We start from the raw sequence: 25,646 nt of genomic DNA, 5'->3' as shown, positions 1-25,646 counted from the left end.
TCTATAAAGCGCTTTATAAACCCTCCAAAAACCTCCATCAACCTTTTTATATACACACTGTAAGTATATATGGGATGTAGTATCCGTCACATTAATAACAACATGTGACATTGTTTCATGTTGCTCATTTTATCATAAATAAATGATAAATGGGTTGTACTTGTATATCACTTTTCTACCTTCAAGGTACTCAAAGCGCTTTGACACTACTTCCACATTTACCCATTCACACACACATTCACACACTGATGGAGGGAGCTGCCATGCAGGGCGCTAACCAGCACTCATCAGGAGCAAGGGTGAAGTGTCTTGCTCAGGACACAACGGAGGTGACGAGGTTGGTACTAGGTGGGGATTGAACCAGGAACCCTTGGGTTGCGCATGGCCACTCTTCCACTACGCCACACCGTCCACAGCGTATTAATTTCACAACAACACTACTACTAACGACACTAAATTGGCCCTAGTGTGATTTGTCCAGGGTGTATACCGCCTTCCACCCGATTGTAGCTGAGATAGGCACCATTGCCCCCCTGTGACCTTAAAAGGCACAAGCGGTAGAACATGGATGGATGGATGGAACACTACTAACAACTAACAACACTAAATTCGCCAAATAACAACATTAAATTGGCCCTAGTGTGTGAATATGGTGTGATTTGTCCAGGGTGTACTCCGCCTTCCCCCTGAATGCAGCTAGAATAGGCTCCAGCACCCCCTGCAAACCCCAAAAAGGGACAAGCAGTAGAAAATGGATGGATGGATGGATAAAACACTCCTAATAATGGCAGATTTCATGACAGACAACAAAAAAAATACTTTGGGACAAAGTGATGATCCAGAACCTTGCATTTTTGAGCCTGAAAATAAAGAGGATGATCTACAAGTTGGGCAGCGAAGTGGAACAAGGGTTGTAACTCACAATATGAAGGTTTTGGGTTCGATCCTGGACATTTGATCTTTCTGTGACTGCCGTGGGTTCCATCCGGGTACTCGGGCTTCCTCCCACTTCGAAAGACATGAACCTGGGGATAGGTTGATTGGCAACACTAAATAGACCCTAGTGTGTGAATGTGAGTGTGAATGTTGTCTATCTGTGTTGGGCCTGTGATAGGGTGGCGACTTGTCCAGGGTGTACGCCGCCTTCCACCCGAGTGCAGCCGGGATGGGCTCCAGCGACCCCGAAAGGGACAAGCGGTAGAAAATGGATGGATGGATATACAAGTTTTAGAAGTGGATAAGCAGATCCAGCAAGTGGCAGTGCTGCTAAATGCTAAAAAACAACATAATAAAACAATCACTTACTGTACAATATCTGCTCTCACTGGGATGTTTATATTGATTTAATCATAATGCTCACAAAAGTGTTAAAGAAAAAAAAATCAGTAAAAGAGTGTCTTTCTCGTGTCTTTCTCGTCAAAGCTGACCAAATTCCCGGTTTATGTCCACAACCTTTTACTACCCAGGTGAGAGGAAATCTAACATCTAGAATTAACTTTCACCAACTCTGAGGCGATCCAGCAGCTCAGTATGTCATTATGGCAGTATAAGCTAGTTTGCGCCACTAAAAGTAGTTCCTCTACTTTAGCACTCGTAAAAACAAAATCGCTAATATTTGGTTAATATTTAGGTCACAAGATGTACATGGAGTGTTTTTGTACGTTTTGTAGAGGGCTTGATTTGGCGGAACAGTTAGCCACCTCTTACTAGGCGTATTTTACGATTTAGAATGCATAAAAGAAGGAAAACAGGTGTTCGTGTTTTACAATAGGTATTTGAATGATGGGCAAAATTCCCCAGTTATGCACCCTGTTTTGTAAAACAAACTTAAATTTTATAATTTTTTTTATACATTTTTGTCCATAAGCTCCTTCTTTTTCCCCAATCCTCTTGTTGTGGGGCAGACTGGCTCGTACATGCACATGCATGCCACTTCTAATACAAAGTAGCCTACAGTTCCAACGTATACCCGTCGGTAGTCTCGCTGTGGAAGTGCTTAAAAACACTACAACAAAGATGGACGGTGAAAAAGTGGAGGCACGTAAATAAAAAGGCGGTTCGAAGATGGTGTGTAAAACATTTTGACCCAAGAACCACCATTACATGTTACGTAAACCACAAGGACGTGTTTTAAATGTTTTAAAATCCCAGTACGATCCTTTTTTAAGTAAGACGCTGCTGGATCCAACTGCAAGGACAGAGGATTGTTGGCCGCCATGACGGATATGTCATGTGATCCCTCAGCGGGACACACGATAATTCATTAATGGAAGCGAGGCCGGAGCGTATTTTCATAGGCGAGTCTCAGGTTTCATCCGCCGCTCTGTGACACGGCCGTGTTTACTCTGAGTTCCGCCCAGCAGAACCCTCTCACCCCCCTTGTTGTCTCAGGAAGTGAGTTTCAAAACAAAGGCACGGCGCGTTGCCGTGGTGACGCGTGAATGTTTGCAGAGATGTACAAACAAAAAACAGGTGGACAGTGCATTAGCATCGCTATCGCTTACTGGAATTCAATAGCTTGCAGGGAGATTAAGTATTCTGTGCAGGTGGTTAAAGAGTCTATTGTGTTACCATTGGACACAGGAGGGTTGTCACCATACAGGCATTTGGTATATATATAAATATATATATATATATATATATATATATATATATATATATATATATATATATATATATAATACAGTGGGGCAAAAAAGTATTTAGTCAGCCACCGATTGTGCAAGTTTTCCCACTTAAAATGATGACAGAGGTCTGTAATTTTCATCATAGGTACACTTCAACTGTGAGAGACAGAATGTGAAAAAAGGAATCCAGGAATTCACATTGTAGGAATTTTAAAGAATTTATTTGTAAATTATGTTGGAAAATAAGTATTTGGTCAACCATTCAAAGCTCTCACTGATGGAAGGAGGGTTTGGCTCAAAATCTCACGATACATGGCCCCATTCATTCTTTCCTTAACATGGATCAATCGTCCTGTCCCCTTAGCAGAAAAACAGCCCCAAAGCATGATGTTTCCACCCCCATGCTTCACAGTAGGTATGGTGTTCTTGGGATGTGGGGCGGCATGGCATAGTGGGTAGAGCGGCTGTGCCAGAAACCTGAGGGTTGCAGGTTCGCTTCCCACCTATTAACATCCAAATCGCTGCCGTTGTGTCCTTGGCCAGGACACGTCACCCTTTCCCCCGATGCCACTCACACCGGTGAATGAATAATGAATGAATGATTGGTGGTGGTCGGAGGGGCCGTAGGCGCAAACTGGCAGCCACGCTTCCGTCAGTCTGCCACAGGGCAGCTGTGGCTACAAATGTAGCTTACCACCACCAGGTGTGAATGAATGATGGGTTCCCACTTCTCTGTGAGCGCTTTGAGTATCTAACAATAGAAAAGCGCGATATAAATCTAATCCATTATTATTATTATTATTATGTAACTCAGTATTCTTCTTCCTCCAAAGACGACGAGTTGAGTTTATACCAAAATGGATACATGGATGATACAGCAGAGGATTGGGAGAATGTCATGTGGTCAGATGAAACCAAAATAGAACTTTTTGCTATATATATGTACAGTGTCAATATATATGTGTGTATGTATATCTGTATTTATTATATATTTATGTGTATATATACATGTGTATATACATGTGTATATATATATATATATATATATATATATATATATATATATATATACATATATATATATATATATACATATATATATATGTGTATATATAAATATGTGTGTATATATATATATATACGTGCGTGTAAATGTGTGTGTATATATATATATGTATGTGTATATATTTTGTCTATATGTATATGTGTGTATATATACATGTGTATATATGTATAAAAATCAGGAGATTTTAAAATCTCCTGACGATTGAGGGAACCTCTCATGAAACAGTTCTGTAGAGATGAAGTAGTCTTGTGATTTTTCCCACACCTACATATTGCGCTCTACCACGGTATCGAGCACTATTCTCTGGATAATCCAATCAAGACATACATGTGTATACATACAAATATGTGTGTGTATATATATATATATATATATATATATTTACAGTATATGTTATGTATGTATGTATGTGATGTTTATTATAAATGTATGTATGTATGCATGCATGCATACGTACTAACTACTATAGTACAATACAGTAGTAGTTTATATATTTTATATTAAATTACTTACTGTTAAAGACAACAGAGGATTGGATTAACATGTACCACCTGTGAAATCTAATCACCTGCCAGCTGTGTCTCGCCTTCAGCACTGCCACGTCCCCGTCTGATGGTGCTCTTTCCTCAGCACCATGGACAGAGGTGGTAACCTTTGCTCCTGCTGGCAGCGCTGGCTATGTCTCCCTCCACAATGTCCTTTAAAACGGACTTTGAAACATTGTTGCCAAATAGTTGTATTTGTAAATTGAGACAACGTTGGTGTCTAATGTTGAATCCACGTTGGTGGTTGGGAAATGAACAAAATTCAATGGTCAAATCAACGTCACAACCTGACATTGAATAAACATTGTCAACAAGCATGTTGTTTAAATGTTATATTTGTGTTGTACAAAATTGGTTGGAAAATTACCAACATTTTTCAATGGTCAAATCAATGTCACAACCTGACATTGATTAAATGTTGTCAAAAACCATGTTTTTTCAACACTGTATTAAACATTGTCAAAAAACATGTTGTTTCAACATTGTATTTGTGTTGTAAAATATTGTTTGGGAAATGACCAAATTTCAATGGTCGAATTAACGTCACAATCTGACATTGATTAAACGTAGTCAAAAATCATGTTGTTTCAACGTATGTGTTTTCTAGGATATTGGTTGGAAAAATTACCAAAAATCAATGGTTAAATCAACGTCCGAACCCAACATTGATTAAACGTAGTCAAAAATCATGTTGTTTCAACGCATGTGAGTTGTAGAACATTGGTTGGAAAAATTACCAAAATTCAATGGTCAAATCAACGTGCCAACGCAACAGTGATTAAATGTCGTCAAAAAGCACGCTGTTTCAACGTTGTATTTGTGTTGTAGATTACTTGATGGAAAATTACCAAATGTCAATAGTGAAATCAATGTCAGAACCTAAAATTTAATAAACGTTGTCAAAAAGCTTGTTGCTTCGACATTGTATTTGTGTTGTAGAATATTGGTTAGGAAATGACCAAATTTCAATGGTCAAATCAATGTCCCAACCTGACATTGATTATCCATCCATCCATTTTCTACCGCTTATTCCCTTTCGGGGTCGCGGGGGGCGCTGGCGCCTATCTCAGCTACAATCGGGCGGAAGGCAGGGTACTTAACGTAGTCAAAAACCATGATGTTTTAACATATGTGTGTTGTAGAATATTGGTTGGAAAAATTACCAAAAATCAATGGTCAAATCAACGTCCGAACCCAACATTGATTAAACGTTGTCAAAAAGCATATTGTTTCAACATTGTATCGGTGTTGTGGAATATTGGGTGGGAAATTTCCAAAATTCAATGGTCAAATCAACGTCAGAACCCAACATTGATTAAATGTCGTCAAAAAGCATGTTGTTTCAATGTTGTATTTGTGTTGTGGACTATTGGTTGGGAAATGACCTAAATTCAATGGTCAAATCAACGTCCCAACCCAACATTGATTAAACGTTGACAAAAAGCATATTGTTTCAACATTGTATCGGTGTTGTGGAATATTGGGTGGGAAATTTCCAAAATTCAATGGTCAAATCAACGTCCCAACCCAACATTGATTGAATGTCGTCAAAAAGCATGTTGTTTCAACGTTGTATTTGTGTTGTAGATTACTTGTTGGGAAAGGACCACATTTCAATAGTGAAATCAATGTCAGAACCTTCCATCCATCCATCCATCTTCTTCCGCTTATCCGAGGTCGGGTTGAGGGGGTAGCAGCCTAAGCAGGCAAGCCCAGACTTCCCTCTCCCCAGCCACTTCGTTTAGCTTTTCCCGGGGGATCCCGAGGCGTTCCCAGGCCAGCCGGGAGATATAGTCTTCCCAACGTGTCCTGGGTCTTCCGAGTGGCCTCCTACCGGTTGGACGTGCCCTAAACACCTCCCTCGGGAGGCGTTCGGGTGGCATCCTGACCAGATGCCCGAACCACCTCATCTGGCTCCTCTCGATGTGGAGGAGCAGCGGCTTTACTTTGAGCTCCTCCCGGATGACAGAGCTTCTCACCCTATCTCTAAGGGAGAGCCCCGCCACACGGCGCAGGAAACTCATTTCGGCCGCTTGTACCCGTGATCTTATCCTTTCGGTCATGACCTAAAGCTAATGACCATAGGTGAGGATGGGAACGTAGATCGACCGGTAAATTGAGAGCTTTGCCTTTCGGCTCAGCTCCTTCTTCACCACAACGGATCGATACAACGTTCGCATTACTGAAGACGCCGCACCGATCCGCCTGTCGATCTCACGATCCACTCTTCCCCCACTCGTGAGCAAGACTCCTAGGTACTTGAACTCCTCCACTTGGGGCAGGGTCTCCCCCCCCCAACGCGGAGAGGGCACTCCACCCTTTTCCGGGCGAGAACCATGGACTCGGACTTGGAGGTGCTGATTCTCATTCCGGTCGTTTCACACTCGGCTGCGAACCGATCCAGTGAGAACTGAAGATCCCGGCCAGATGAAGCAATCAGGACCACATCATCTGCAAAACGCAGAGACCTAATCCCGCAGCCACCAAACCGGAACCCCTCAATGCCTTGACTGCGCCTAGAAATTCTGTCCATAAAAGTTATGAACAGAATCGGTGACAAAGGACAGCCTTGGCGGAGTCCAACCCTCACTGGAAATGTGTCCGACTTACTGCCGGCAATGCGGACCAAGTTCTGACACTGATCATACAGGCAACGGACCGCCACAATAAGACGGTTTCGTACCCCATACTCTCTGAGCACTCCCCACAGGACTTCCCAAGGGACACGGTCGAATGCCTTCTCCAAGTCCATAAAGCACATGTAGACTGGTTGGGCAAACTCCCATGCACCCTCAAGAACCCTGCCGAGAGTATAGAGTTGGTCCACAGTTCCACGACCAGGACGAAAACCACACTGTTCCTCCTGAATCCGAGGTTCGACTATCCGGCGTAGCCTCCTCTCCGGTACACCTGAATAAACCTTACCGGGAAGGCTGAGGAGTGTGATCCCACGATAGTTGGAACACACCCTCCGGTCCCCCTTCTTAAAGAGAGGGACCACCTCTCAGAACCTAACATTGATTAAACGTCGTCAAAAAGCATGTTGTTTCAACATTGTATTTGTGTTGTGGAATATTGGTTGGGAGATGACCAAAATTCAATGGTCAAATCAACGTCCGAACCCAACATTGAATAAAAGTTCTCAAGAAGCATGTTGTTTCAACATTGTATTTGTGTTGTTGAATATTGGTTGGGAAATAACCAAAATTCAAAAGCATGTTGTTTCAACGTTAGGTTGGAGTTTCTCCACGTCAGGAGCTGATTCAACAAGTTCTCAATGTTGGTTTAATGTCTTATGACTGACCGGCGAGATCCAATGGGTGCCCATCCTTATTCGATATATATACACTTATGTTACACTTCCATTATCATTTGTCGACCGAATATCGAAGTATCGATACTTTACACAGAGTTTCTCTTCCAAACCTTTTTGGTGATGAGAAAGAAAGACTGTATGCATTTCAGGTTTTGGTTGAATCAACGTTGATATCGGGTCACCTTGCGATGCCATCGACAGTGAATACACGTTCATGACTGAACATTCCCCAATAATGCCAACAGTGATGGCATTTGAATGTAAAGTGGCAGCATCCGCAAATCTTATGATTATAATCCCTCAAAGAGATGCAAATGAGAGTGGCAGCGAATAATTAGTGGTGTTTATCAGGATTCCAGCAGGCCTTTAGTGATAGTATGCAAATGTTTGGGCTAAATGGATTGTCATTCAGTTGACGAAATGCTTTTTACCCTCATGGGAGTGTTAAGTATTGTTCCAAAGTCATTTCACTATAGTAAACAATAGTGGACTTTTTCTTTTAGCAAAGTTTCCCAAACATTTTCCAAAGTTAGCAATAGGTACAATATCCTTTTTGCCAGCTTTTCGTCACAGTATGTACAAGCAAAACCAGCAGACCACATTAAAGGTTCAGTAATTATTACAAAATGAACATACAATAGGGATGTAAAACCCCCAAAACCAGTGAAGTTGGTACGTTGTGTAAATGGTAAAAAAAAAAAAAAACAGTGTACAATGATTTGCAAATCATTTTCAAGTTATATTCAATTGAATAGACTGCAAAAACAAGATATTAATGTTCAAACTAAGATACATATTTTTTTGTTGTTGCAAATAATCATTCCCCAAAAATTGACACAAAGGCATTTTTACCACTGTGTTAAATGGCCTTTCCTTTCAACAACACTCAGTAAACGTTTGGGAACTGAGGAAACCAATTTTTGAAGCTTTTCCGGTGGAATTCTTTCCCATTCTTGCTTGATGTACAGCTTAAGTTGTTCAACAGTCCGGGGTCTCTGTTTTCGTATTTTCGGCCACACATTTTCAATGGGAGACACTACAGGCAGGCCAGTCTAGTACCCGCACTCTTTTACTATGAAGCCAAGCTGTTGTAACACGTGGCTTGACATTGTCTTGCTGAAATAATCAGGGGCGTCCATGAAAATTAGTTGCTTGGATGCAACATATGTTGCTCCAAAACCTGTATGTACATTTCAGCATTAATGTGTAAGTTACCCATGCCTTGGGCACTAATACACCCCCATACCATCACGGATGGTTCTTTTCCTCTTTGTTCCGCAAGACACGACGTCCACAATTTCCAAAAATAATTTGTCACAGCACAGAACACTTTTACACTTTACATCAGTCAGTCTTATATGAGCTCAGGCCCAGCGAAGCCGGCAGGGGTTTCTGGGTGTTGTTGGCTTTGCATGGTAGAGTTTTAACTTGCACTTACAGATGTAGTGACAAACTGTAGGTAATGACAGTGGTTTTCTGAGGTGTTCCTGTGCCCATGTCGGTTTTTGATGCGGTACTGCCTGAGGGATCGAAGGTCACGGGCATTCAATGTTGGTTTTCGGCCTTGCTGTTTACGTGCAGTAATTTCTCTAGATTCCTAGAAACTTTTGATGATATTACGAACCGTAGATGGTAAAATCCCAAAATTCCTTGCAATAGCTGATTCAGAAATGTTGTTCTTAAACTGTTTGAAAATTTGCTCACACATATGTTCACAAAGTGGTGACCTTCGCCCCGTCCTTGTTTGTGAATGACTGAGCGTTTCATGGAAGCTGCTTTTATACCCAATCATAGCACCCACCTGTTCCAAATTAGCACGTTCACCTGTGGGATAAGTGTTTGATCAGCATTCCTCAAATTCCTCAGTCTTTTTTGCCACTTGTGCCAGCTTTTTTTGAAACATTTTGCAGGCATCAAACTCCAAATGAGCTAATATTTGCAAAAAAATAGCAGATTTCCAGTTCGGACGTTAAGTAGCTTGTATTTGCAGCCTATTCAATTGAATATAGGTTGAAAAGGGTTTGCAAATGATTGTGTTTTGTTTTTATTTATGATTTACACAACGTGCCAACTTCATTGGTTTTGGGGTTTGTAACTAGGGTAATTGTGGGTTCTTCCGAGGATGTTGTAGTCGTAATGATTTGTGCAGTCCTTTGAGACATTTGTGATTTGGGGCTATATAAATAAACATTGATTGATTGATTGATATCACAAGTGTATGATGTGTAGCCGTAATTAGGAGGCATTAATTCTGTCCGTAATGTACTTATGACACACCTGCTGTTTGATTGTAACGTGCATCTTAGTTGTAATTTTCATTATATTTTAATATTTTTTGATACTCAAATCAGCGTAAAACAAGTTTAATAAAAGGTAACATGTCATTGAATGGAAAACCAAAAAGGTAAAAGGTTAAAAGAAGGTCAGTAGAATGCAAGAGAAGGCAAGAAAAAAGGTAAAAAGCAAGTTAAAATAAGCTACATTTATGGTAAAATAAGGTAAAATGTTGAATAGAATGTAAATAGAAGGTAAGATAAGGTAATTAAAAGGTAAAAAAGCTAAACTATGGTCAAATAAGGTATAAGGTAAATCGAAGGTTGCCCCCTAAAACGTGTTAATACTGTAAGTATTCTACTGATTACGCACCAGCTGTCTGATTGTAAGGTGCACCTCAGTTGTACTTTTCATTAACACATTTGGAGGTGCTGAAATCGCCATGTAAAATAGCTAATGCTAAATCAGTCGCGTGTCAATAGCAAACGGATAACTTTATGTTAAAGTACCAATGATTGTCTCACACACACACTAAGTGTGGTGAAATGTGTCCTCTGCATTTAACCCATCCCCTTGTTCACCCCGTGGGAGGGGATGGGAGTGATAGTAAGTATCTTGAGTAAGTTGTTTGTAGTGTGTTAAGCACAATACCAATGGGCGCATTTTGCAAATTCAATGACAAATCAAAATCAAATCAAATGTTAATTGGATTCATCACTATACAGCAGGGGTTGGCAATCCGCGGCTCCGGAGCCATATGCGGTTCTTTGGCCACTCTGATGTGGCCCAGCTGCACAGTCGCCGACCCCCCCGATTGTTACGGGGGGATTCCGGTTCTTGGAGCCTCTTCCGGACATCACTCGGGGTCAACATTCTTCGATTTTCACTCGGACAACAATATTGAGGGAGTGCCATGATGACTTTACTTTTAGCGCCCTCTACATTTCACGCGTTTCACAAAATAAAGAAGACAATGGGAGCCGCGACCATTCTCGCGAGTGGCGGCTGGTGGTCATCCATGTAGCAGTGATGGGGACGTGCCATGAAGCCATTGCCTTTGGCGCCTTCTGCGACATGTGCGGACTTCTTGCCGGCCCAGCGGCATGTTGTGTGTGGCTTCCGCGGGCGCACGTGCATGCCTGCGGTGCATGCTGGGTGACACAGAGTACACTGAAGGTTGTTATAGAAATAACTGGCGCTCTTGCTGGTATGCACCGCGCTGTGAACCCACACCAAACAAGGATGAAAAACACATTTCGAGATTGATTGATTGATACTTTTATTAGTAGATTGTATAGTTCAGTACGTATTCCGTACAATTGACCACTAAATGGCAACACCCGAATAAGTTTTTCTACTTAGGGACGGCGTGGCGCGGTAGAAGAGTCGCCGTGCGCAACCCAAGGGTCCCTGGTTCTATCCCCACGTAGTACCAACCCCGTTGTGTCCTGCGCAAGACACTTCACCCTTGCTCCTGATGGGTGCTGGTTAGCGCCTTGCATGGCAGCTCCGTCCATCAGTGTGTGAATGGGTAAATGTGGAAGTAGTGTCAAAGCGCTTTGATTACCTTGAAGGTAGAAAAGCGCTATACAAGTACACCCCATTTATTTAAGCCCCAATTCCAACCCTTGATGCTGAGTGCCAAACAGGGAGGTACTGGCTCCCATTGTTATAGTCTTTGGTATGACTTTGGTTTGAACTCATGACCTACCGATCTCAGGGAGGACACTCTAACCACTAGGCCACTGAACAGGTCAATTATTTGGTAGCAACATCTTGTATCCTTTGACTGTGTAGTCCTCGAACTAAAACGTCCTGTCTCCATTGTCCTTGTCTTGCAGTTCTCTTGCCTGACTCCGGAGATCGAACCATGGGGCGCGGACCGACCGTGTTGGTTATGTGCTTCAGTCCAGGAAGCCGGCTCAAGGAGAACTGGCTTCTGAATAACTGAGGAAAAACTTCAAAGGAGCCCTCTCACCTGTCCACTTAGCACGGGGATCTGATATTGCTATCTTCGGCCGGGAGCTTAGATCTCATCCATTGTCGACCTTTGAGCTGCTCGGGAAGGAGAAACACGGATATTTCCATGACCATGATATGCGGACGATAATATCCAGCAGATACAATTTACAAAACTAATCAAATGGTTCTGACACCCTAAGGACTTCTATCCTATTGCCTGCTGGTGCTTTCTGTGATCCTCCACAATGAATCCAAGCAGCTTCTTTTGGCAAGCGGTCCTGCTGCTGAGTACTGTCCTGGGCCAGAGTGCGGGATTAGAGTTTACCGGCTCCGAGGGTCAGTGGGCTCGGTACCTGCGCTGGGACGCCAGCACCAGAAGCGACCTGACCTTTCAGTTCAAGACATCCCAGTCCGAAGGCCTCGTCATGTACTTCGACGACGGCGGATACTGCGACTTCCTGCTCCTCACCTTGACCAGGGGGAGGATGCAGCTTCTCTTCAGCATCGACTGCGCCGAGACCACCATCATGTCCGACAAGATGGTCAACGACAGCCGTTGGCATTTCGCGGCCATCAACAGGCATAACTTGCGGACCGGCTTGGCGGTGGACGGCCTGACCAAGACGGCGGAGGTGCGTCCTCAGAGGCAGTTCATGAAGATCGTCAGTGACCTTTTCCTGGGGGGGCTGCCGGGGGACATACGCACATCCGCCATCACGCTGCCCTCCGTCCGCGAGCTTCCGCCGTTCCAGGGGATCATCACGGACCTCAGCTACGGGAGTAAGCTGCCCACACTCATCAACAGTCAGAAAGTGCGCTTGGAAATGTTGGGCCTTTGCACCGAGAACCCGTGTGAGAACGGCGGGATCTGCTCACTGGCAGACGGAGAAACCTATTGTGACTGCTCCAGAACTGGATTTGTAGGGCGACACTGCACTGAAGGTAAGCGGGCCGGACCCCACACAACGATCTCTGTCAATACTAATGATGACGTGCTTTACTCCAACGGGACTTAACAGGAGAAGTCTTTGAACGTCCTTGCTCTCGACTTGTGCAAGGTCTTTCTTTTAATCCGACAATAGCTTTCCATGTTCAAGCTGTTCATCACAAATAAATACAAAAAATAACATTCTTAGCTGTCGTCCATGTAGGACTGCAACGATTAATCGATTAAACCGAATAATTTAATTGTAAAAAGAGCTTTGCCTGGTTCAGTCCTCAAAACCTCACTCTCATCCGGGTCACGGCACCGCTGCGACCCACCTGGTTCGGTCACTGCTTTTCTGTTCCGCCCTGGACTTGAACTCGTTTGGCATGAGAGACGAGCGGGAAAAAGTGTGACTTCTCAAAGTTGTCAGGGAGTGAGGTTAACCCAACATATACACACGGCCCAGCCTCCGTGCCTTAAAATATGCATTAAGGCTATGAAGTGTGTGTTATCTGAATACAAATGATCTGATAGATTAGTCGATTACTAAAATAATCGATCGCTGCAGCCCTACATACAAGTGTTGAAAATGTTCCAAACATGTAGACATAGCGCCAGATCTAAGTACAAACGTAATTATCACGTAGCGATAATTTGGGCGCCATATCCCATGCTCCATAAGTACTTTTCATTGGACGGTGGCAAATTACCATTTTTTACACGGAACAAAACACAATGAAATGTTATTTCCATAATTGTTTTTGATGTTGCAGCAACTCATCATGCAAACTGCAAAACAAAAGAGAATTCATTTAGAAAAGGTCAAAGACATGCACCACGACTCACCGACAGCTCTGCTCCAATATGTTTTGAATAATTACGGAATATTTTTACTTATCTTTTTGCAGCTCAGATTACTCGAAATACGTAGTACTTGTGTTTGCGCTCAGCATCATTGATGTTTCTGTTTCTTTTTGATACCCAATCTGTAATTTAAAAAATACATCATAGATATATGTATCTATGTATGTGTGTGTGTGTATATATATATATGTATATATATATATATATATATATATATATATATGCATATGTATATATATATTAATATATGTATATACTGTATATATATATCAATATTTATGTATATGTATATATATGTTTATGTATATAATGTATAAATATATGTGTGTACATATATATATACACACACAAACACACACTTATATATATATATATATATATATATATATATATATATATATATATATATATATATATATATATATGTATGTTTGTGTGTATGTATATATATATATATATATATATATATATATATATATATATATATATATACAGAATGTGTATATGTATGTATGCTTAATGTATATATATATATATATATGTGTGTGTGTGCATATATGTATGTATGTTTATATGTATATATATACAGTATGTACATATATGTATGTATGCGTATATTTATATATAAATATCTATAATTACATACAGTATGTACTATATATATGTATGTATATGTATATATGTACACATACGTATATATGTATGTATGTATGTATGTATATATACAGTATGTACATACATGTATATATATGTATGTATGTATGTATATAAGTATGTATATAAAGTATGTACATAAATGTATGTACGTATATAAAGTATATACAAATGTGTTTGTATAAATATATACACACACACACATGTTTATTTCACGATTTCATGTTTTTGTAATCATTGCAACAGTCCTTTTTTGTCTGCAATCATTAGGGGTGTCCCGATTTTTCGTTAGATGTAAGTCTGTTTAAATTAATGAGAGGTAACTCGAATTGAAGATGAAAGATTTATTAATTAATAAATTGTTTTGTTAAAAATTAATAGGAAAGAGCCAGGTAAGGTTCCCTGTGTTGAGTCAAATTAAGCCGCAGGCTCCATTCTATTAATGCCGGCACTGCAGAGAGGACCGTAAAGATAATGGTCGCCCCCCCCTTACATGATTTAGTCCACCTTGGCCTGCCGCGCTCTGGCTTGGATCGAAAACAAAAGTTAACTTAGCGGGTGTGTGTGTGTGTGTGTGTGTATAGCTCCCCGCACCTGGTAAATCAAGACACCAATAAAACTAGAGAGAATAATACGAAATCACTGTGTTTATCTCATCTTGCAAAACGTCAGCCAATGCTAGTAACTTCTAAAGCATCCCATTATGCCCAAAAGTGAGAACATATTAACATCAACGCGGAGACAACCGATGAATGCGGTCTTTAATTTGAAGTGGGGTGGTAGTTAGTTTTTGGCGGCACCTAGTAGTCAGGCGGAAGTTGTTTGATGCTGACACATTTGTTGCGGACACTTTTGTTACTGGATAATTTCTAATACACTTCCACTTTGTATGCTTTGTATTTGTAAGTAATATGCAATTGTAATTATTTGATAATTGTTCCTATTGACAAATGTGCTGTTTTGCACGGCAATATTGTTTATTTATCTAGGAATGTCTAGCTTGTGGGCTTTTGTGTGCTGAGCTGTTGTGTAGCCGCTAGTTCTTCGTAGCCTATAAGGCTACCGTGCTTACCTTTTGTCAATGACCTGACTCAAGTACCAGGCACCAACCTTGTGTGCTTATCGGAGGACTGCTTGTATCGGAGATTTTGATGCGATACATGTTTTTTTTTGCCGATATCCAATATCAATATCGTTTCGGGACACCCCTAATGAACAATGGTATTTATAGAGATTTTTATGATTCATTATTTGGTGCAGAGACAATTCCGAATGACTTGTTTTTAGTGCAGGTCTGAATTTTCCAAACAATGTTGTTTTTTTCCCCCCCGTCCACGGAAATTGACTCAGCTCCTGCAAGGACGTGCAGGGACTTGAAGGTACAAAGTGTTTGGATGAGCGATAACTTCATTTCCTCCTTTTCTGTGCCAGGATTGTCTGCTTTTATGGTGGGGGGGAGTTTGAGGGCGATACCACTCTTTGATACGATATTATGTCCACGGGTTTGACCAGCACGTGTGATATCACATTTGTAATTCGCCACCGGTGCCTTTTTCAGGAAAAGCCATTTTTCTGTGTGCTGGATGAAGAATATTTGATGTGCTCCCGTCTTTTTAATGCCGACTGATGCCAAGAGTAGTGTGATTAATTGCTTCTTTTGAGTCACGACAAGAAAAATGTACATCACGACCAAAGGGACTGCATCAGAGGGATCTGGCAGTACATGGCGAGCTGCTGGTTTCATGTAGTAGGGGGGTAAATGAAAAACTGTGCAAACAGAATCATGTTGACTTTCCTCCTCTGCTGACCTATTCTTGCCAGTCTAAATCAGACTAGCCCCGCTCCCGGGGGGGAATAAAACATCAGGGGAATGCTCACTGAATGCTTCTTAAGTGCAATCAAGGCACACTTTTTCTGCTTATCAAAGGGCAAATTGCACTTTTTTTGGCAATTTTCTCCATCATCCGCAATCTTTATGTCGGACAAAAACACGTCTTTCCGTTTTCTGTGAATTCGAAATAGTGAAAGGTTGTTTGCATTCGGCTATTATTTTGCCACGGGCTGCATGGATTAATTGACTAATTCGGTGAGAGAAAAGCTTAAATTTATATTATTTTGCTTTGATTACTTGTTTGAGTGTAACCCAAAAAAATGAAAAAATAAAATCTGGACCGTATAAATGAAGGTAAAACAAGTGAAATAGAAGGTAAATTGAATGTAAAAGAAGGTAAAGATAAATTAAGGTCAATAGAAGGCAAGGGAAGGTAGAAAAAAAGTAAGTAATATAATTGGTAAGAAATGGTAAAAGGTAAGCTGGAGATGAAATAATCTAAACAATATTTAAAAAAAGATTCTTTTTTAAAAAGTTGAATACAATGTAAATTAAAAGTAAAATTAGGTAATTAAAATGTAAACAAAATTTCAAACAAGTTAAATAGAAGGTAAAAGGTAGTACAAAAAGGTATAGGGTAAATCGAAGTTAAATAGAAGGTAAAATACTGTGTATAGAAGATAAACACAAGGCAATAGACGGTAATAAAAAGTAAAAGCAAGTGGGAAAATATAAGGTAAATATAAAGTAAAACAAGGTAAATAAAGGAAAAATAAGGTAATTAGAAGGGGTTAATAAGGGGTAAATGAAGGTGGATAGAAAGTAATTATGAGTTAAAAGAAGAAAACATAGAAGGTAAAAGAAGGTCAATAAAATATAAAATAAGGTGAAAAGAGGGTAAATATAAGCTAAAAAAATGTTACAAAACAATAAAATAAGGTGTAAAGAAGTTACATAGAAGGTAATTATTAATGAAAATACATATAATTTATACATTTTGTGTGTATTAATTCATGTTCATTGTTTAATTTATTGCAACATTTGAAAATGAGCAGATTTTTATCACTGCCGTGCAATTATTATATCTTATAAAAAATGTCTGTCTGTCTATTTGTGTTGGCTCTGCGATGAGGTGGCGACTTGTCTAGGGTGTACACCGCCTTCATCCGGAATGCAGCTGTGATATGCTCCAGCGACCTCTCGCGACCCCGAAAGGGACAAGCGGTAGAAAATGGATGGAATGATTATCAAATTTTTGAGTCTCAACTCCAGTTGCAAATCCACAACATTACCTGGCAGTAGTGTATAGTTTTTTTGTCTTTTGTTGTGCCCTAAAAAGTGTTAATACTGTAAGTTCTGCACTTATTACACATCAGCTGTTTGACTGCAATGTGCATTAGTTGTACTTTTCACAAACACATTTGGAGGCGTAGAAGTCGCCATGGAAAATCGCCAATGCTAAATCAGCAGCATGTCAATAGCAAAGCCAATGTATATTCGCGTCGAGCTAGCGCATTTTTGGAAAAAGCGGAGCCTTACTATTCTCACGTTGGAGCAGTTGTTTTGAAGTCAATATCTTTGTTGGCATTGACAACTGCAACTTTACCTAGAGCAGGGGTGTCAAACTCATTCTAGCTCAGGGGCCGCGTGGAGAAAAATGTAATCCCATGTGGGCCGGATGGGGAAAATCATGGCATGATAACTTAAAAATACAACTACTGCAACTTCAGATTGTTTTCTTTGTTTTACGTTGGCCCAAAATAGACCAATCACATTATGAATATTTAAATACCACAAATAAACCTCTTGACAAAACACTTCAAGTTTCAGAAAATTCTGAGGAAAATATTAGTGCAGTCTCAAAAACACCATGAAGAACACAATGAACTTAGACTTAATCGCAGTGTGTCTAGAAAGCAATTAAACTTTAAGTCAAAGCCCGTTTTGAACAATAACTTGTTATTGCACTAAATTGAAAAGACTTATATTTATATAGCGCGTTTTCACTACAGACCTAAAGTCCTTTACATAGTGAAACCCAATATCTAAGTTACATTTAAACCAGTGTGGGTGGCATTGGGAGCGGGTGGGTAGAGTGTCTTGCCCAAGGACACAACGGAAGTGACTAGGATGGCGGAAGCGGGGATCGAACCTGGAACCCTCAAGTTGCCTCATCCGTGGTTCACTAGTGTAATAACAACACCGGAAATGTGTCCCGTGGAAAACCGTCCGACCGGAACTCTCTAATAACTAAAGTTCCTTGGGTGAATAATGTAAACTCACTACACCGGTATGTTTTAGTGCTTTCATGGCGAGTTTAATGACAGATATAATTAAGAACTTTACACTACTTTATATTAGAAATGTCGGTCTATCCGTGTTGGCCTTGCGATGAGGTGGCGACTTGTCCAGGGTGTACCCGCCTTCCGCCCGAATGCAGCTAAGACAGGCTCCAGCAACTCCTGCGACCACAAAAAGGACAAGCGGTAGAAAATGGATGGAAAATAAAGCATGAATAAAAACGCTTCTATGTATAAACTACCTCATTTGTGATTACCATTGTTCAGTTTCTGTCAATTTGTTTGTATAACCCATTTTCCTTGCAAACTAGAAATGCCATTGCGACACCCAGTGGACTTATGTAGAACAGCAGTTTCTTTAGTTTAAAAATGCACCTCAATTTTACACTCAGCATACTCATCTCGCGGGCAAGATTGAGCCTGTTCGCTGGCCTGATTCGGCCCACGGGCCGCATGTTTGACATCCCTGACCTAGAGGTAGTTTGGCTTAGTCCACCTTCAGTGATGCTGGAGTGATTGATTGATTGAGTGAGACTTTTATTAGTGGATTGCACTAGAGCTGGGCGATGTGACCTTTTTTTTTTAATATCTCGATATTTTTAGGCTATATCACGATACACGATATATATCTCGATATTTTGCCTTAGCCTTGAATGAACACTTGATGCATGTAATCACAGCAGTATGGTGATTCTATGTTTCTACATAAAAACATTCTTCTTCATACTGCATTAATATATGCTCATTTTAAACTTTCATGCAGAGAGGGAAATCACAACTAAGTCGATTTAGCAAAAGTGGAGTTATTAAACAGTTATCAAGCAGTGGCACAAACATTAATGACATTTCCAAAACAGAAAGTGCAAGATTGACATTTTAAAACAAGCGATTAGTGCACTTTTGTGCATGATGTCACTAAGAATACATGTCAACACAACACTAAAGTGCACTTTTTGTACAAAACGCCATTATAATAGTTTAAAACAAATAAAGTGCACTTTTGTGCATGATGTCACACAAGATATTTCAAATACTGTCAAATAAAAATCAGCTGCATAATAGGAAATCAATAAGTGTTCGTCCTTCGCTATGTGGTAGGTTCCTGCGGATGTTATTTCCTTCTGTTGTTGACTATTTGTTTTTTACGGTGTTGATCTGGAAATGTTTGCCCCGACATTTTGATGGGGTGGCACCGAATGGAGATTTTGACATGTGCAGTAAGCACTCTTAATTCTCTAGCAGGTGACTTTTCAAATGTTGCTACATATTAGCTGTAATGCTACTTTTTGTAGCAACACTTTTGCCCCACACGTGACAAATTACGTTTGTCTGTTCGACATATTCCCGCTTGAAGCCAAAACACCGCCAGACGTTGTTTTTCTTGGGAATTATGATTTCCTTCATTTGTTACCAGATTCGCACCTTCTTTCTCTCGTATTACCACTTGCACGGCTCCGCTAGCATCACAGCTACTTTTACCCATGCCGCTACCTCTCTGCTCCTCGAGGGTGTATACTTATGTGACGCATGTAAGAAGGTGCGCCTGCTGTCTATGAGAAGAAGAGACAAGAAATACTGGGAAGAGCCTGTAGTGTAATGCCCGCAGCTAAAAGCAACTGCGTGAGAACGTATACTCGGATGTCACGATATAGTCATTTTCTATATCGCACAGAGACAAACCTGCAATATATCGAGTATTTGCCCAGCCCTGGATTGCGCAGTACAGTACATATTCCGTACATTTGTCCACTAAATGGTAACACCCGAATACGTTTTTCAACTTGTTTAAGTCGGGGTCCACGTTAATCAATTAATGGTAATCAATCGCCAAGTAAGGACGTGATCCCCAGGTACTGTAACTTGGCACCGCTGGATTTTATGTAGGGCCGGCGGGATTTAGTCAGTGCCAAAAAATACCAGGTTCGGAATTTTAAATAAAAATGTGCTAGCTGTTTTTTACTAAAAACCCTGTTTCCTTATGAATTGGGAAATTGTGTTGGATGTAAATATAAACGGAATACAATGATTTGCAAATCATTTTCAACCCATATTCAGTTGAATATGCTACAAAAACAACATATTTGATGTTCAACCTCATAAACTTTATTTTTATTTGCAAATAATCATTAACTTTAGACTTTGATGCCAGCAACACGTGACAAAGAAGTTGGGAAAGGTGGCAATAAATACTGATAAAGCTGAGGAATGCTCATCAAACACATTTGGAACATCCCACAGGTGTGCAGGCTAATTGGGAGCAAGTGGGTGCCATGATTGGGTATAAAAACAGCTTCCCAAAAATTGCTCAGTCTTTCACAAGAAAGGTTAGGGCGAGGTGCACCACTTTGTCCACAATTGCGTAAGGAAATAGTCAAACAGTTTAAGAACAACGTTTCTCAAAGTGCAATTACAAAAAAATTTGGGATTTCAACATCTACAGTCCATGATATCATCAAAAGGTTCAAATAATCTGGAGAAATCACTCCACGTAAGTGACAAGGCCGGAAACCAACATTGAATGACCGTGACCTTCGATCCCTTAGACGGCACTGTATCAAAAGCTGACATCAATCTCTAAAGGATATCACCACATGGGCTCAGGAACACTTCAGAAAACCACTGTCACTAAATACAGTTCGTCGCTACATCTGTAAGTGCAAGTTAAAGCTCTACTATGCAAAGCAAAAGCCATTTATCAACAACATCCAGAAACGCCGCCGACTTCTCTGGGCCCGAGATCATCTAATATGGACTAAAGCAAAGTGGAAAAGTGTTCTGTGGTCTGACGAGTCCACATTTCAAATTGTTTTTGGAAATATTCTACATCGTGTCATCCGGACCAAAGGGGAAGCGAACCATCCAGACTGTCATTGACGCAAAGTTCAAAAGCCAGCATCTGTGATGGTATGGGGGTGCATTAGTGCCCAAGTTATGGGTAACTTACACATCTGTGAAGGCCACATTAATGCTGAAAGGTACATACAGGTTTTGGAACAACATATGCTGCCATCTAGGTGCCGTCTTTTTTATGGACGCCCCTGCTTATATCAGCAAGACAATGCCAAGCCACATTCAGCACGTTTTACAACAGCATAGCTTTGTAAAAAAAGAGTGCGGGTACATTCCAAGCTACATTAGGCACGTGATACAACAGTGTGGCTTCGTGAAAAAAGAGCGCGGGTAATTACCTGGCCCGCCTGCAGTGCAGACCTGTCTCCCAGCACAAATGTGTGGCGCATTATGAAGTGAAAAATACGACAGCGGAGACCCCGGACTGTTGAAAAACTGAATCTCTACATAAAAGAAGAATGGGAAAGAATTCCACTTTCAAAGCTTCAACAATTCTCTTTTCGTCAGTTCCCAAACGTTTATTGAGTGTTGTTAAAAGAAAAAGTGATGGAACACAGTGGTGAACATGCCCTTTCCCAACTACTTTGGCTCCTGTTGCAGCCATGAAATTCCAAGTTAATTATCATTTGCAAAAAAAAAAAAGTTTATGAGTTTGAACATCAAATATCTTGTTTTTGTAGTGCATTCAATTGAATATGGGTTGAAAATTTTTTGCAAATCAGTATATTCTGTTTATATGTACATCTAATACAATTTCCCAATTCATATGGCAACGGGGTTTGTATTTAGAATGCACCACATCGGTAAAAAAGTGTTTTCCTTTCCACATAAAGATAGAAGTTATCCAAAAAAGTGATTTTTTTTTTTGTATTCTTGCTGAAACTAAGATGAAGAAGAAGAGCTTAGAACCCAAGCGCTTGCCTGCGGCCTTGTTGGCAACAGCACGCGATGTGCTGGTTGCGAAGCAGCGGAGCGGCACCACCGGACTCGTCCCCTTTCCGCCGCGTCCCACTTTCTCCGAGCACTCCACGCAGGAGGTCCATTCGTCTAATAAACCCCCAAAGAGGCTGACAGGCGACCGATGATATCCTGGGGTTGAAACAAGAGCGCGGTTACGATTCTCCCAGACAGCTCGCACAAGGATGACGTGTAATTGGACACCAAAAAAAACAACAACCCCTGCTTTTCTTAAGACTCCAGTCCCAGTTCCTCCTGGTGGATTGGCATGATGGCGCTCACGCTGACCTCGCCTTCTGCCTCCCATTAACTGATGCGGCTGACTGTTGATTATGCAACAGAGACGGGGAGCCATAATTAGGAGGGTAATGAGAACAGAGATGGCTAATTTGTCCGTCTAATGCCTCCGCAAACACCGCCGCCAACACACGCTGCCGATAAATGACAGGGTTCTCTCAGCGGGTCTTCAACAGGGGGATCCGCGACTCCTCTGGGGGTCTGCCGAGGTACTGCAGGTGGGGTCGGGCGGTTTTCATACTCATTCTGCTACGAATGGGTGTGCGGTGGTTTTATGGGCACCGACCAAATTACAACACAATTAAGTCGTTTTTCCCACACGTTCTCTGTGTTCTGTATTCGTGCATATTTCTTAGCAGGTGCGTTCAGGCACCTCCGGAATTATAAGCATCAACATTCCAATACAATTAAGTTACTTTTTGTGATCATACTCAATGTTTAGTATTTATGGAAAAGAAACGCTACTTATACTCCGCTCCATTTATCTACATTCAGCTCGCTACTCGCTATTGATTTTTATCGATCTGTTAATGCACGCTTTGTTTGTTTTGATTTGTCAGACAGACCTTCAAAGTAGGATCCATCACATGCCTGCGTTCCACCAATCAAATGCAGTCACTGGTGACGTTTGACTCCGTTTCACCAATCAAGTGCAATCACCGGTGACGTTTGACTCCGTTTCACCAATCAAATGCAGTCACTGGTGATGTTTGACTCCGTTTCACCAATCAAACAGAGCCAGACTGTCAAATGAATAACTGCACACTTTTTAAAAATGTTTTATTATAAAACTTTATTTATTAATCAATCAATGTTTATTTTTATAGCCCTAAATCACAAGTGTCTCAAAGGGCTGCACAAACCACAACGACATCCTCGGTAGAGCCCACATGAGGGCAAGGAAAAACTCACCCAATTTATAAATTTCAACATTTACAAACAGTTGAAAATAATAATCAAAGTAAGTACAAAACAGTATACAAACCGTACAAAACAGCGCCAGGAGGTTGTAAATTCAAAGTAACTAAAATAGAATGCAATATATATATATAAAATAAACAATGTGCAAAGCCATAGGCTCACTCAATCTCAGTAAATAACTTGAATTTGGAACACATCATCATCGTTTTCACAGCTTTTTGGTTGTTAGAGGTAGAGTATTTTAATGTAGAGTTCGAAATCTTTTTTAAAGGCACAAAAAACAGGTCAGGTATTGAGAAACTTACATGTATGCATATAAAACTTAGCCAGGAGTATAATGAGGTTGCAAAGGTAAAATTCATTCTCAAATTTGTTTTCAATATAGTTTAAAACCAAATATATATTATTTAATGTATATCATTGTTTTAGTTGCTTAAGAGATATTCTTGGCTCTGAATTGGTTCATTGCTATTTTTATGTTTTTGTGCATTACTTGTTGCCGTCATCATTAAATGAACAGGTTACTCATCAGTTACTCAGGACTTGAGTAGTATTTTCACAGCATACTTTTTACTTTTACTCAAGTTAATATTTGGGTGACTACTCCTTACTTTTACTTGAGTAATACATCTCTAAAGTAACAGTACTCTTACTTGGCTACTCTACCCACCTCTGTATGACACTGAGGTGTACAGCTGCTAAATTAGTTAAAAGAGTATTGCGCTGATGTTTGCATGCTAAAATGTTGACCGAAACATGCGGCAGGTACTAAAATATATTACTTTGAGGTGTGTACCCTGACAAATGTGTTAAAATGATAGCATCCTAACAATAGCATGCATCAAACACACAAACATGACTGAGGTGTATACCTACAAAATTAGCTAAAAAAAAAAAAAAAATACGTTGACATGTTGACAGGTACCATTTGTCAAGTAACAACATATACTGTATGAGGCGAAGGTGCAACTTTTTCAAAAAAGCTAACATGAATAATAATGGAATGCTAACCACTGTGGGCACCCCAGCTCTAAAGTAACGATACTTTTACTTGCAATTTTCGGCTAATCTACCCACACCTGCTAGCGATTAGCATTCTAATTACTAGCTCGCAGTTAATCGGTCAAGTTGCCAACGAACGATTCGAGCACTAGTAGTTGGCTAGCGATTAGCATGCCAGTTAATAGCTATCGACTAGCGCACTCATTGCCGGCTCTGCTACAGTATATTACGGTACTTGAATATCTTAGTATTGCGCAATAACAAGGCCGATTTGATTGCCATGTCGTACCGAGTTCGTAAGTGCCGATATTGTTGTTCAAGGAACCCTCGAGCACACGCTTAAAGGCCTACTGAAATGAGATTTTCTTATCTAAACGGGGATAGCAGGTCCGTTCTGTGTCATACAGGAAATGCCCTGATCTACCGGAAGTCATAGAAGATGACGTCACATGTTGATGGCTCCTCATATATTTACATTGTTTATAATGGGAGCCTCCAACAAAAACAGCTATTCGGACCGAGAAAACGACAATTTCCCTATTAATTTGAGCGAGGATGAAAAATTTGTGTTTAAGGATATCGATAGCGACGGAATAGAAAAAAACACAATTAAAAAAAAAACGCGATTGCAATTGGATTCATATGTTTTTAGAGACATTTACTAGGATACTTCTGGGAAATCCCTTATCTTTCTATTGTGTTGCTAGTGTTTTAGTGAGTTTAACAGTACCTGATATTCGGAAGTGTACGTCCACGGCCGGGTGTTGACGCGCATTGTCTCAGGGAAGTCGACGGCAGCTGTACGGGAGGCACAAGCTTAGCTGACATCCGCTAAGAGGCGACTTTTTAACCACAATTTTCTCACCGAAACCTGCTGGTTGACAAGTGGTAGGGATCCATGTCCGCTGTGATCCATAGTAAAGTTTCACCTCCGTGAATTTCAAATAAGGAATCACCTTGTGTTTGTGTGGCTAAAGGCTAAAGCTTCCCAACTCCATCGTTCTACTTTGACTCCTCCAATATTAATTGAACAAATTGCAAAAGATTCAGCAACACAGATCTCCAAAATACTGTGTAATTATGCCGTTAAAGCAGACGACTTTTAGCTGTGTGCAGCGCTCATATTCATAACAGCCCGTGACGTCACGCGTACACGTCATCAATACGCGACGTTTTCAGGAAAAAAGTCCCGGGAAATTGCAATTTAGTCAACTAAAAAGGCCGTATTGGCATGTATTGCAATGTTAATATT

At 40.6% G+C, this 25,646-nt stretch overlaps 1 protein-coding gene across 12 annotated transcripts in view; it reads left to right on the top strand.

Annotated features, from left to right (window-relative positions):
• nrxn3b (neurexin 3b) overlaps window positions 1-25,646 on the top strand; it is a 799,837-nt gene that overhangs the window by 8,535 nt on the left and 765,656 nt on the right. For all 12 annotated transcript variants that reach the window (XM_061886827.1, XM_061886825.1, XM_061886819.1 and 9 more), the window contains exon 2: window positions 11,670-12,732. In XM_061886827.1, the coding sequence (XP_061742811.1) occupies window positions 12,036-12,732 (697 nt within the window). In that variant the 5' untranslated portion in view covers window positions 11,670-12,035. The remainder of the gene's footprint in view (window positions 1-11,669; window positions 12,733-25,646) is intronic.

This window comes from Nerophis ophidion, linkage group LG24 (genome assembly GCF_033978795.1).
Source record: "Nerophis ophidion isolate RoL-2023_Sa linkage group LG24, RoL_Noph_v1.0, whole genome shotgun sequence".
Classification (NCBI taxonomy): Eukaryota; Metazoa; Chordata; class Actinopteri; order Syngnathiformes; family Syngnathidae; genus Nerophis; species Nerophis ophidion.
Note: the sequence above shows the minus strand (reverse complement) of the source record. Positions and strands in the feature narration are given on the sequence as shown.